Genomic DNA, 13,575 nt, shown 5'->3' on the forward strand with positions numbered 1-13,575 from the left:
TCTGCACCCTGTGGACACTGAACGTCAAGGACAGCAACCGCCGACGGCACAGAATCCTCATCTAGAAAATCCACAGATGCTGGAACAACAGGTTCGTCAGAATGATGAGAAGTGAGTGGAGAAGGAAGAGGAGCTCGAGAAAGGGCATCAGCATCAGCCATAGAACTCCCTGGGCGATGAACAACATCGAAATCATATATCTGAAGCTTCAAAGCCCATCGAGCCGTACGACCAACCAGGTTCTTCCGCTTCAATAATGAAGTAACAGCAGCATGGTCACCTTCAAGTAACGTCCGAGAACCATGTAGATATGCATGAAGTTTCTCAAAACCCCAGACTGCTGCTAAACACTCCTTCTCCGTCGTGGAGTAGTTCATCTCCGCTGGTTGTAATGTACGGCTTATGTATGCAATGGGATGGCGCTGACCAGGCACACTCGAGCTCTCTTGCATCAACACACCTCCAAGACCAATGTCAGAAGCATCCACGCACAAAATAAAAGGTCGAGTGTAGTCAGGATATGCCAAAACCGGAGGAGTCGTCAATAGCTCCTTGAGATCCACGAACGCCCGCTCACAATCCGGAGACCAGATGAAAGATGACGTTGATGACTTCAGCAACGTTCGCAATGGTGTAGTGCGATCGGAAAGATGATCCACAAAACGACCAAAATACTACACCTTACCCAAAAAGCGCTGCACATCATTCACACACTTCGGAGTAGGGAACTTTAGAACAGCCACAAGTTTGTCAGGATCAACTTGCAAACCCTCACAAGAAATACGGTACCCAAGATAAGTTGTGTCCTTGGACCCAAACACGCACTTCGACCGCTTCAGCTTTAAACCAACGTCGCGTAGCCGATCCAACACTTTACAAACATCACGAACGTGCTCCTCCCACGTCCCCTCCGAGTGGATCAAAACATCATCAATGAGGTCAGCAATCACCTCCAGCATATCGCAAAGAACCTCGTCCATCATCCGCTGGAAAGTTGCTGGAGCATTGTTCAAACCAAACGGCATCACCAAGAAGTCGTACAAACCAAATGGTGTACGAAAAGCAGTCTTAGGAATATCTTCTTCGGCCATCGGTACTTGCCAATACCAAGAAGCAAGATCTAGCTTGGTGAACCAACGACTCCGTCCCAGACGATCCAAGAGATCAGCAGTGTGAGGAAGAGGATACATATCTGGGATCGTCACTTCATTTAACGGACGATAGTCGATGCAGAAACGAATACTCCCATCAAGCTTCGTCACAAGATGAGGTTCACATGCCCAAGGACTCCGTGACTTCCGAATAACACCCTTTTCCAGCATTTCCTTGACGTTTGCTCGTAAAATTTTGATCTCCTTAGGTGACCGACGACGAACAGGAACCTTGATTGGACGAGCATCCCCGGTTGGAATTGGATGACGTGTGGCAATCTTGGCCCCAGACGATAGGTCAAATTCAAAGAGATCAGAATACTCCTTCATGAGCCGGTCAACTGCTACAACACAAAGATCGTCGTAGGGATCGGAAAAGGGAAAAACAGAACAAGATGAAAACACAGAAGGAAAGAGTGGGGAAACAAAAGTAATGGAAGCAGAGGTAGAAGTAGAGGGACGAAGAGGTATGGAAGTGAGAGGAATGGATGAAACATAAGGAAGTATGAGACAAGGGGGAGAAGCCTCAAAGTCACACTTGGCATGATTGCGCTGTAACCAATCCATACCAAGAATGAGGTCAAAAGCTTGACTCGGCACCACCCGCAACGACTGCAACTCAAGTTCGAGATCGCCCACACGCACAACCAGGTCCACCTCATCCCGTGCACATGCATGTGTACGGCCGTTGCCATAAAGAATGAAAACTGGTTCTGCCGCACGACGCAAGTGTAGACGACAACGTGTGGCAACAGGTCGAGCAATAGAAGATAAACTCGAACCTGTATCAACCAACACGGAGAGAATAATAGGAGACTTCTTGTTATAAAAACGAGCTTGGAAAGTAAACACTGGATGAACTAGTGCCGAGTGAACCCCTTGATGATACTCCCAAAAGAAAGATGGAGGGGTCACTGATTTATTTGCGCAAGGTCCCTCCGTTACTCGCGCGACTCCTCGTTTCCCAGATGCATCTCGGTGTCCAGACCTTCCACTGCAGCAACACCTAGGGGACGTTGCTGATGCCAAGGTCTCCACCCAGGAAATGGAGGTCGCCAATCCAGAAAACAACAGCAACGCCGATAAGTATGACCAACTTCATCACACGCCCAGCAGCGAACATCACGGCCACGACCACGTCCTCGCGCTTGTCCTTGGACTCGAGCAGCAGCAGCATCAACCTCCATTGGAACAGGACCATCACCCATAGGAAGTGGAGCGGAAGGACGTGCAGCGAGAAGTGGAAGAGGCGACGTCTCATAACGTTGTGCCAAGCGAAGAGCATCGTCAAGGGTGGCAGGAGCAAGTGCATGCACAAGTCCGACAAGATCTTGACGAAGTGCTGGCCACAACATTCCTAGCTTGATCCGCTCCGACATATTTGGCTCCGCACGAAACAAAAGACTTCGGAAACGAACGCCAAATTGCATCACCGACTCCGATGGCCCTTGGCGAAGACGATGCAATTGTTGGAAAGCATCATCACAATCATCGGCATGTCCGAAGGCGCGTTTGAAGACGTCCGGGAGAACACTCCAATCCCCACGAGTAGCTGCGCTTAAACCATTGTACCACTGCAACGCCATCCCTTGGAGACACGTGGGAAACTCACGCAATCGTCGAGCATCATCCCAAGAATGATATGTGGCAATCACCGTAAAGTGATCGAACCAATGGTACACATCATCCCCAGGATTCCCGCGAAAGAACTTTGGTCGAACGTGAGGATTGGCACCAAGAGCAGGAGGAGTTGTACCACGTGCCGTGAACGCCGCCATCAACTGAGTTTGGTTGTTCAATTGCAAGCGCATAGCATCAAGCAATTGAACCAACTACTGCTCTAGAGTCAAAGGAGGAGATTGCGGATCGGCCATGAAGATGAACGAAAAAGAAAGAGCAAAAGAAGAGAAATGACAAAAAAGCTGGAAAGAAATGGTAGATCTAGACAATGCAAAAAGCTAAATCGAAACCAAAATCCTAAAAGGAAAGAACAAAAGAAAGGAAATGGAAAAAGCTAAATCTAGACGATGCAAAAGCTAGATCTAAACCGAAATCCCAAAAAGCTAAATCTAGACGATGCAAAAGCTAGATCTAAACCGAAATCCCAAATCCAAACACTCCCCAGGGACAATCAAAGGTGCCCCTCATCTCCACCAATGTGAGTGCATGGAATATGGAAAGGGAATATAAAAATGTGCATATCAATTAACCCAAAAACCCTAGTTTATATACAGGAGCGAGTGGTCCGGATTGAAACCAATCCGACGGCTACCAAAATCCACTATACTAATATTAGTATACGGCATCGTAGCCGTACACTTGGCCCTCACAATATTAAATATAATTTACTAAAAAATAGATATAAAAATTTTAAACATTTGTATAAAACAAGAGGAAGGAAATTCTATTTTAATTATTATGCCTTAGTCTAAATCTTTTAAAATAGAAAATAAAATTAATTTAAATACATAAATATTTATGAAGCTCAAGTATACAACTATAATATTATATACTAATATTTACATAATAAGGTTTTGATAACTATTACATTGGTTTCAATTAAACTATTTAGTTTTATATATAAACTAGGGTTTTTGGGCTAATTGATATATATATTCCTATTCCCTTTCCATATTCTATACTAGTGGAAGTGAGGGCCAATTTTGATTATCTTTGAAGAGTGCTTTAATTTGGGTTGTTTTTTCTCCGTTTCATTCATCTTCATGACAAATCAACAACCTCTTCCTTTTTTGACTCTAGAATAGCAATTAATGCATTTGCTTGATGTTATGTGGTTGCAAGTGAACAAACTTAGCTAATAGCAGCATTCATAACACATGGTACAATTCTTCCTCCTCTTACTGCCAATCCTTGCAATCCGACTAAAATTCTTCTATAGGAATTTTGGAGATGATATGTACCATTGATTCAATCACTATACAATGACTGTCATTTATCATTCTTGAGATAATACTCAATGTTTTTGTGGATTTTTGTACCTCTAAGGGATGGTGTTGTAGTGGTCCAATGGTTTATGTGTAACTATTCGTGTGGATTATAGCATTTTCCTGGACGTCTTCAAGCTTGTATTTGAACATGCTAATAATTGAAATGATGCCTTTTAATAATTGCATCATCTTCATCAAAGACCATCTAAGTTAATAATGGAATTTGGCATTCATTTTTGGAGCTTTTTACTTTATGTAGAGTTAAATATATCAGAGCGATCAAGTTGGGAGTGTTGTGGTTAGCACTTTGTCAAGATCTTGTAGGATTTATATATCCAATTGCTCCAACCCCCCTTAAGAATGTTTTTCAATTCGTGCAATATTATAAGACATTACATTTTCCACTTCTTGCTAAATGTTATTTAGCTCCACTTCCTATGTGTAAACAACTAAATTTTCCATTCTACTTTAATCACTTAACCACACTTCTGACCACTTGGAAGAGTCTCACTCATAACTTCCATAAGTCGTATTCCAGACTTAAGGACTTATTAGCCCTCAAAATGGCATTCATGCCACTCAACCATTGCACTTAATCCAAGTGCTCCATTTGTCCGATCCCATAACCGACACCCAAAGGTACCACCAACATATCAGCCCATTACGCTAAGGCCATACCCATCTTTCACACACCATTGATCTAACACCACCTATATCACAGTCATATCTCTCAAAGACTGGGCCATCCATCCACAAGTGATCATCCCATATCCCTCCTTAGCATCTTTAGGATGCTTACAAACATAGTGAACAACCTCCCTAATATCCCTTTTTTCAGTCTCTATCAAGTCTTTCTTGTCTATAGCCGTGTTCACCAACATTGCCACTGGGTCAAGGCCCATAGGCTCGACCACTAAGTCCTATTGCCCTTTAGGACTTCCTCACCATGTGACTGTGTCTTTAGTTACTACACTAGAGGACTATTTCTTTTTCTTTCCACAATTTAGGACTTTAGGACAACATTTTGGAATATCGTGACTCTACATAAGCCTCATGGGTACTCTCCCCACCTTCCGTCTTTGGGTGCTCTAGCTATGGGCTTAGAGCGAGGTTCCATTGAGCCATGCCAGGTATCTAAATAGGTAGTGCCACCCACGCTTAGACTAGGAGTATCGACTGGGGGAACTAGAGTCGGCTCTTGAACACTTCACCAAGTTAATTTATTTGTCCATCCGTATGCACTCTAGCTTTGGACTCCTTAGTGAATATATTATCACCCAACACCTAAACATAGCCTTCCTGGGTCATATTGGCCTTTCCTGGCCAAATTGGCTCCACTTGGGTTTAACCCCCACACTCTCCCTACTATACTTTTGGAACCCCTTGCAGCCCCCTCCCCCCACCCCCACCCCCCTCCCCTTGGGGGCAATCGCTTTCGGCTTTCACCCAACAGACTATATTAGTATTCAGACTCAGACTTGGATTTGGACTTGGTCTTGGTCTCGGTTTCGAACTCAGTCTCGATCTCTGTCTCGGTTCCATCTCAGACTCCATCTCGAACTCCATCTTGGGTCCATCTCAAATTCCATTTCGGGTCCATCTCAGACTCCATCTTAGACACTTCCATGTGTCATGTGTTGGTCCTCTTTTGTCCCTTTTTTAGAAACTCACCTATCGTTCGTTTCGTGCTTGTTCCTCAAACCCTTCGTTGGGAGTTCCACTCTCGCTCTCGACTTTTCGAGTTAGAGCTTTTTAGTCCAAACATGTTACTCTCGTTTGGCTTCCACTTTGGCCACTACCATGTGGCACCCTTTCGGCTCCACTTTTGGGGCTCTGGGATTTATGTCTCACACTATGGGAGATAGTTCTGATGGAGGTTGATGCTGCTGTTATGTGTAAGGAACTGACTCCCAGAGGCTAAAGGATCCCCGAAAGCATGACCAAAATGACAAAGAGTTCATCGGATGGGACCGAGTCAAAGATCGAGTCCAAGACCGACTCTAAGACCGAGTTCGAGATAAAGTCCGGGATCGAGTCCGAGGCTGAATCGGAGACCAAGTTTGAGACCGAGTTCAAGATAGAGTCCGAGATCCCAAATCAGGTCCGAGACCGAGACCGAGGTCGAGTCCAAAGTCGAGTCCGAGATCGGGTCCGAGATTGAGTCCGAGAACGAGTCCGAAGTCGGGTCCAAGATCGAGTCCAAGATCGAATCTGAGACTAAGTCCAAATACTAATACGGGTTAAGGGGTGAAAGCCCAAAGTGTGCGTCTCCCGGGGGGGGGGCTGCAGGGGGTTCCAAAAGTATAGTAGGGATATTGAGGTCCAGGAACCAGTCTTGAAAGAACTCTCCAATGGTGCTTCCAAACTAACTTGAGGTTGAGACTGAGGCCAAGGGGCCTTGGGTGGGAGTGAGCATGGGCTTGGGTGGTGCCGAAGGGGCCACCCAGGGAAGTGCTCAAGAGCAACTCCCACTCCCGAAAGGGAAACCAACTGCAGTGCTCCCGGCTCATGTGGAGTGGTGCCCCACTTGCCGAAGCAAGTGTTGCACCCAAGGCTTAGGATTTAGAGGGTCCCATGATCAAGTTTTGTTGTACCAAGGGGTGTAAGGAACTTGGAGGCTTGGTGTGCTTGGCTGCTTGTGCCTGCGGGGAGTGTAGCCGAACCTTAAGTCCAGTCTAACCCAAGGAGGGGGATTGGGAGGGATTTGGGAATCTGTGGATGGAAGGCTAACTCTCTGTTGCTCGTGTAGTGAGTAGCTGAAACCAAGTAGGACCAAGTAGGAGTTGGTACAATAGGCGAAAACCTTGGCGAGGGAACTTAGCACAAGCCAAGGCAGTGTTGGTCGGATAGACGAAGTAAACTAGCAAATTGGAAAGGAAAAATTTATGGCTTACATTATGAAGATAAAGGTGAAGACATAATCATGGCCATGATATCTATTGCTGGGCATATGATAAGTTTGGCCACACATATTAGCGGTTTTGGCATTTTCTAGAACTTTACCTTTATTTCTTGGATGGAGGATTTGGCATTAACAATGTCCTAGTGGTGTTGTTGTAATAGAAAGTGTGGATACCAAAATTCTTTTAGGAAATGAAGAGTTGTGTAAGTAGTATAGGGTATTTGTGAAAATAACTTAATAACCCCTTTATCCTATTTTTAGGAGTATCACTAAGAGATTCACTTGACACCAATTAATCCAATATTTACTTTCCAAATTCGTTTTTATAATAAAAGATATCCTATTATTCTCTCTATGTTAGTTGATGCAAACTTGAGTTTATCTTCTATTTCTTAGCCTATTGCTATATGTTGCCGTCTATATTTACCATCGTGCAGCAAAATTAGTTTTCATTTTTTATAGCAACAACCATACATATGTATATGCATGCAATGAGGCAAATCTAGTTGTGTATTTAGACAATCTTGAATTTAAGTTTTAATCATTACAGGTGGTACCAAGTTAACTTTTTGACCTCATCCTTAATATAGATTAGTTGAGGCACAATCATATCAATTATGACTTTGATATTCTCCCCTTTTCTTATACTTACTCATCTTTATTCCATTCCTTTCACTTTTGTTCTTTTTCTTTATACTTCTACTTTTGCTTCTGTTACCTTTAACTTTTCATTACTTTTTCCTATATTTCCATTTTGCTCTTTTATTCACTTCTAGATCCATTAAATGATCTTTGTGTTATAGTAGTTGACCAACTCATTGTTACAAATGTGACTTTGGATATCAAAGGATATTTATTGGTCAATTCTTACAAACACTCACTCTTTATTACCATTACAGTCGGAGGTCAATCCTATTAGTTTCTTTTATAATCTCCACTCAAACTAGTTAAAAAACTGGTCATCACATGTGCATTTGAGTACATGAGTATAAGGATAAAATTCTTAAATGCTATTAGTCATACTTGACTAGGTTAAAGAAATTCATTTGTTAACTTGCACTTGTTAGTGTTAGGAATCCCCATAATATTAAGTTTGATCCCTCAATATCATTAGATGATAAGTTATCACATTTACCAAACACTCTTGCTATCATGCCTTTTGTGTTAGTCCTATATGTTATTTTTAGAATGTATCTAGATCTATTAGTTTGACATATTTATAGAATATAAAGATTGTCCTAAATAGAATTGTGTTATTTTTGCTTCCAGATTTATTATTCTATATTTAATAAATTTTCATTATTGTCCCTATTCCAAATGTATAATAGGGATAATGGTTAAAAGTTTGCATATAGATGCTTTAGATATCAATTTTGGGGGTATCTTAATACAAGACTTAAGTTCATGAGGCTCAAAAGTAAGTTATGGATTTGAAAACTTTATGAGGGCTTTGAAAATTTTACATCATTTACTGATGACTTACCATTTTGGTATTTTATATTTTCAATATCACATTAAAGACAACCTTCTTTATTTTATTGAAACTAATCTTGATAATCACTTATGACTGGTGGTACCTTCAAGATTTATTCCATGCTTTCTATCATAACTCTTCTAGATGGGCCTATGAGATATCAGCATGTGACTAAGAAGCTATGAAATATTTATTTTCCACTAGAATAGTTTAAACATGTTTCACGCAACAATCTGGAAGGGCTAGGGTTGTGCAATGGCCATATGCCACATTAAAGTTGTCACGGATTTGAAGGAAATGCCTGGAGAGAAATGGAAATCCACTCATGGTCTATGGGGAGACATATGATTTTGTAGTTAACTATGCTATTTCTATCATTTCATGCATCCTCTCATTGAGGTCATGAAGTATGGCCTTATCAGTTGTCTTGCTGTCCTATTTGGGGGAGCTGCAACATATATCGACAAGCCTGCTTAGCAGCCTTTCCCTCCGTTCCTTGATATCTACAAGTTCTTCAGGACACTGATCATCTGTCTACACTGTCCAGGGCCTTGGCCTCCATTGGTGACCCCAACAAGAATCTGGCTCTGTTTTATGGAACCTTAACTCGAGGAAAACAGAGGGTACCAGAAGCCGTCTAAGATCAGGACGCTGTAGAGCATGGGAGCAACCATCATACAGAGGTCTCGTGCACAAGCAGCAGTCTTAAGGGATGACATGTATCCGGCACTTATGAGTTGGACCTTGCAAGCCCATGACAGTGCTGGCAAGTGAGCTGCACATGCATCTTAGATACTCAGTTTAAGTGGTTGAATTCAAATAGTCTAGTACAGCAAGAACTACCAAGATCACTATATAATACATTTCATTTAATGCATTTAACTGTTTAAATGGTCCCAGGTTATCGTGTGGTTGTCTGTCCTTCTCAGCAGTTTGTCTAGTGATACAATATAAACAATGATTTTGCTAATGAACCTGATTAGACGTGTCTAATATCATGCATGACTGGCTTATACCTTATATACTTTCCTCAACACTGCTTTCCCCATGCTTCTCCTTATCCCCGATTTATAGTGTTTCAAGCATGCCGTGAGAAGAATGCACTCGTGATGGTAGTCTAATGGCGCTTTGGGATATATCTGAATGTCGAATGGGAGTTCATTGCTTCTCCATTTGCTACATTTTCTGTCAACCATCTCCGACATAGATTACAGGGAGTGTTAAACTTACTTGGTTGCTCTGAAGGCCAGAATATGACCTAGATGTTCTAACACGATTTCAAACAGCCAGATTTGTTATAAACAGTGACTTCAAGAAAGACAAAGAAGCCGAATTTCAAATCCTAGAAAGTGAAAGCGTGGAACCAGGAGTGCCGAGCGAAAATATTTCTCAGCAAACTTTGACTGGAGTTGGATCAGACGGACAGCTTTCTTAAGCTAAGCAGGAGTCGACATTCTTGACAAGCGCCAATAGCAATCCCAGTTTAGATTCTCTTAAAATTTCTGATTTCCTTAAATCACGCAAAGCCAAAATTCGTCCGAGTTGACCAGGGAATCTGAGTCCGCGTGGTGCCGAAAATTGTTTTGGAGCTCTAGAGCCTCGCTTGTTCTAATCTAGCACACACTCACTTGCCTGTAGTGGCTGGGCCTCCCATCTGGATACCTCACACGTCATCTCGAACGCGTCACGCTTGAGCAGCATCTCATGCTCGAGCTCCTCGCAAGCCAAATCTCCCACACCCCGGATGATCTTGAAGTGGAGCAACAAGAACTTGCCATCGGACAGCTCCACGATTACGTTATGCTGTCCGATGGCAAGTTCTTGTTGCGTCGGTATGTGGAAGTTCCTCTCCTCGGAGGAGCGCTGCACCGTCACGAGCGAGGAGTGGATCACGTTGATGCCGTAGTTTGGTTGGGATGCGGGTTTATGGAGACGCGGAGTTGCAGTGGAAAGAGCCACTCCACCATTGCCGAGTAGGCGCGATATGAGGAAGCCGACTTGGCTGCACAGCTTCTTCTTGGCCGACTTGGATGGGAGACTCTTGCAACTCTTGTGCTCGTAGAGATCCTCAAGCATGAACCTCGAGAAGCCGCGGTACAAATTGCGCGTCTCCGGGTCCTCCTTGATGTCCCTGTGCACGGCCGACTCGTCGCTTCCAAACAAGCGGATGAGAGCTCGTCTCGCGGTCTCGGCGTTCGAGGTGGGGTCAGTGGCGATGGGATGCTCCAGCTCGATGCCGGAAACGAGCTCCGCTATGCTCTCGTCGCTGTGGTGGTCCAGCAAGAATTCGTCTAGGCGGTAGAAGCTGACCAAGCCGGGATACAAATCGTGCGCCATCTCGCGAAGCATCTCTCCGAATGTATCCACGGTAGCATCGTCAGAGCCAACTGACACAGAGCTTTACTCATGAAAACAAGGAGCTCCTTGCTATCGTGGATTCCTTTGGAGAGTGGCATCATTTTTTGGAGGGGGCGAGCCATTAAGTGCATGTAGGAATTACTCGTGGTGTCTGGATGCTTCGGAGTTGATCGACAACACCAGCACCGTTCGAATGTGGTCGAAGCTCAGCTTGGACAACCAGAACAACCAGAAGTAGTACGATGAGCAGCATCAAACCAAAGAACACCAAAGGCACCGAGGCTGGAAGCCTGCTCGGTATGCTCCCCTCGATGACTGTGACGACAATGAGATAAGGCAAAGGTGGGGTAGAGGAACGAGCTGAGAATGTACTTGTCGCTGGACTTCTGGACGACAGGCCCGGGCCCGAGGAAGAGGCTAAACAGTAGATACAGGAACGTTGGTAGAAGCCCAAGGAGGAGTAGAAAGAAGCTGACGTGGAACTGGAAGAAAGTCTGGAACACAACCGCGAATGGCCAGGAAAGCCATGCTGGTACCGAGATCCTTGAAGAAGCACTCCTGCTTGTAACACAGGGAGATTTTGAGCTCCTAGCTGAAGCTGGTGAGCGTGCCTCCGGTGCATGCTATCAGGTAGAAGCCCGACACTGCGATGACCCAGCGATTGCTGGCGATGGAGAAGAGCTCCCTCGCCATTGCTAGAGCCATTGCCAACTTCGCAGGTAATAATCGTTTCTTATGCCTTTGTCTTGTTCGTATTGCAGTCCATATGACGCCCTGACTGCAGCCGTCGCTTGCGTGGACGATCTTTTCGTTTCTCAAAGCACACTAGAAAACGTGACAATTGCGAAGGTTCGTGGATTTTTCTGGTGGGTCAACTAAGTTGAGCTTTGACGCTTGATGTGGATCCGAGGCAGGCCGCATGTGGACGCTGGTCAGACCACGGATACGGAAAAGTCCACAAAATGGTCTTCAGCGGGGGCGGATCCGGAATCGGCGCAATGGTAACGTTCTTAGCATCTTCGTGCTGCCCACTTGAAAATCTTATTTTTTTTGCAACTATATAAGCAGGGCACTGGGAGGACACTGATATCCGCATCTCAAAGCCTAGCATCCAAGCATACATTTCGATTTCCATCTTTCAAGCTCTTGCTTACACAGTCCCATCCATGGCTGGGATCAAGGCATTTGTTGACAGCTGCAACGGGACGCTAGACAGCGTTCCAGACAGATACATGATGCCAAATGAAGCTGCCGATGTCTCCCGGTACGCGGTGCTGCCGATAGTCGATGTGGCGAGCGAGAGCTTCGAGAGGGATCTCGTTGACGCTTGCTCAAAGTATGGAATGTTCTACGTAAGTTTTCAAGAAGTGACTTTTTTCCTGTAGTACATGTTTGCTAAGTGGATGTATTTCTTGTTCAGCTCAAGAACCACGGCATTCACACCGAGGATGTGATGAGGTGCGCTCTCGATTTCTTCAACTCGCCCAGCGAGGACAAGATGCGGTACTACACCGAGGAGATCTTCACACCCGTCCGCTACTGCACCAGCATGATGCCTTCGAAGGAAGAGAAGCTCGAGTGGCACGACCACCTCCAGATGTGGCTCAAGGAAGAGTCCCTCGGAGCGCACCCCTGGCCCGCGTTCCCAGCCAGCTACAAGTCAGTATCTCGCTCCTTGATTATGGTATTGCTCTAGATTGCTGACGCTCTATATGCAACAGGGACGTTGGATCCGAGTATGCCAGAAACATCTTCAAGCTCGGGAAGAGGATGCTGTTGGTCATGTCCGAGGGACTTGGCCTCCGCTCAAACCGTCTTCTGGAAGCATTCGAAGACATGGTTCTCCTGACGAGAGCCAACTTCTATCCGGCTTGCCCGAACCCGAGGCAGGCCTTGGGCATGGAAGGCCACACCGACAGCGGCGGCCTCACGTTTGTGCTCCAGGATGGAGTCGGGGGATTGCAGCTCAAGCAAGGCGAGGATTGGTACAATGTGAGGCCACTCGAGGGAATGCTGGTGGTTAACATGGGCGATCAGCTAGAGGTACGAGCAGTCGAAAACGTTTTGAGAAACTGTGGACTGATCTTTGTCTTGGTTGATTGTCTTGTATCAGAAGCTGAGCAATGGGAGATACAAGAGCATATTGCACAGGGTGATGGTGAACTCGAAGAGCTCGAGGCTGTCCGTTGGGGCGTTCCTGGGGCCATCACTAGATGCGGAGATAAGCCCGATTCCAGAGCTGGTGAGCCAGGAGAGTCCGGCAAAGTACCGCAGCAGGACTTACAGGGACTACATGCACGAGGTGTACACGGAGCACTTCTCCGGGAAGAATGTCTATGTGGCTTGAGCCTTAGATAGTCATGGGCACCAATTTTTTCTCATCTCACGATTTTTTTGCTCACAAGGATCGTAATGTGATAAGCATGTATGGATACATACGAAATTTGCTCCCTTGACCGACTGTGTGCTGCCTAGAAGGTCGTAAAAGCTTGACAATCAGACTATGTGCTGCCTAGAAGGTCGTAAAAGATTAACAATCCGACTGTTTGCTGCCTAGAAGGTCATAAAGTTTAACAATCTGGGAAGGAATAAGAGAAATTTTCGTTAACAGGTGTCTTATTATATAAATAGTTTATAGCTGAATTTTTGTAACGTGGTTCTAAGCGCCATATGACTGATGTTTTATGGATTGCAAGTACTATCCAAACACACATAAAGCAGCGCTTTTCCATCAGGTGTCCA

The 13,575-nt window shown here is 44.8% G+C and overlaps 1 protein-coding gene across 1 annotated transcript; it reads left to right on the forward strand.

Annotated features, from left to right (window-relative positions):
• Nucleotides 1-11,937: 11,937 nt before the first annotated feature.
• On the forward strand, nucleotides 11,938-13,229 carry LOC9634360 (probable 2-oxoglutarate-dependent dioxygenase At3g111800). Its single transcript, XM_024671385.1, has 4 exons — nucleotides 11,938-12,185; nucleotides 12,254-12,492; nucleotides 12,555-12,876; nucleotides 12,947-13,229. Exons 1-4 carry the CDS (start codon nucleotides 12,000-12,002, stop codon nucleotides 13,178-13,180), a joined length of 981 nt encoding a protein of 326 aa, XP_024527153.1. The 5' UTR covers nucleotides 11,938-11,999; the 3' UTR covers nucleotides 13,181-13,229.
• Nucleotides 13,230-13,575: the final 346 nt, after the last annotated feature.

The sequence above is a fragment of the Selaginella moellendorffii genome, unplaced genomic scaffold, assembly GCF_000143415.4.
Source record: "Selaginella moellendorffii unplaced genomic scaffold, v1.0 SELMOscaffold_7, whole genome shotgun sequence".
Lineage (NCBI taxonomy): Eukaryota > Viridiplantae > Streptophyta > Lycopodiopsida > Selaginellales > Selaginellaceae > Selaginella > Selaginella moellendorffii.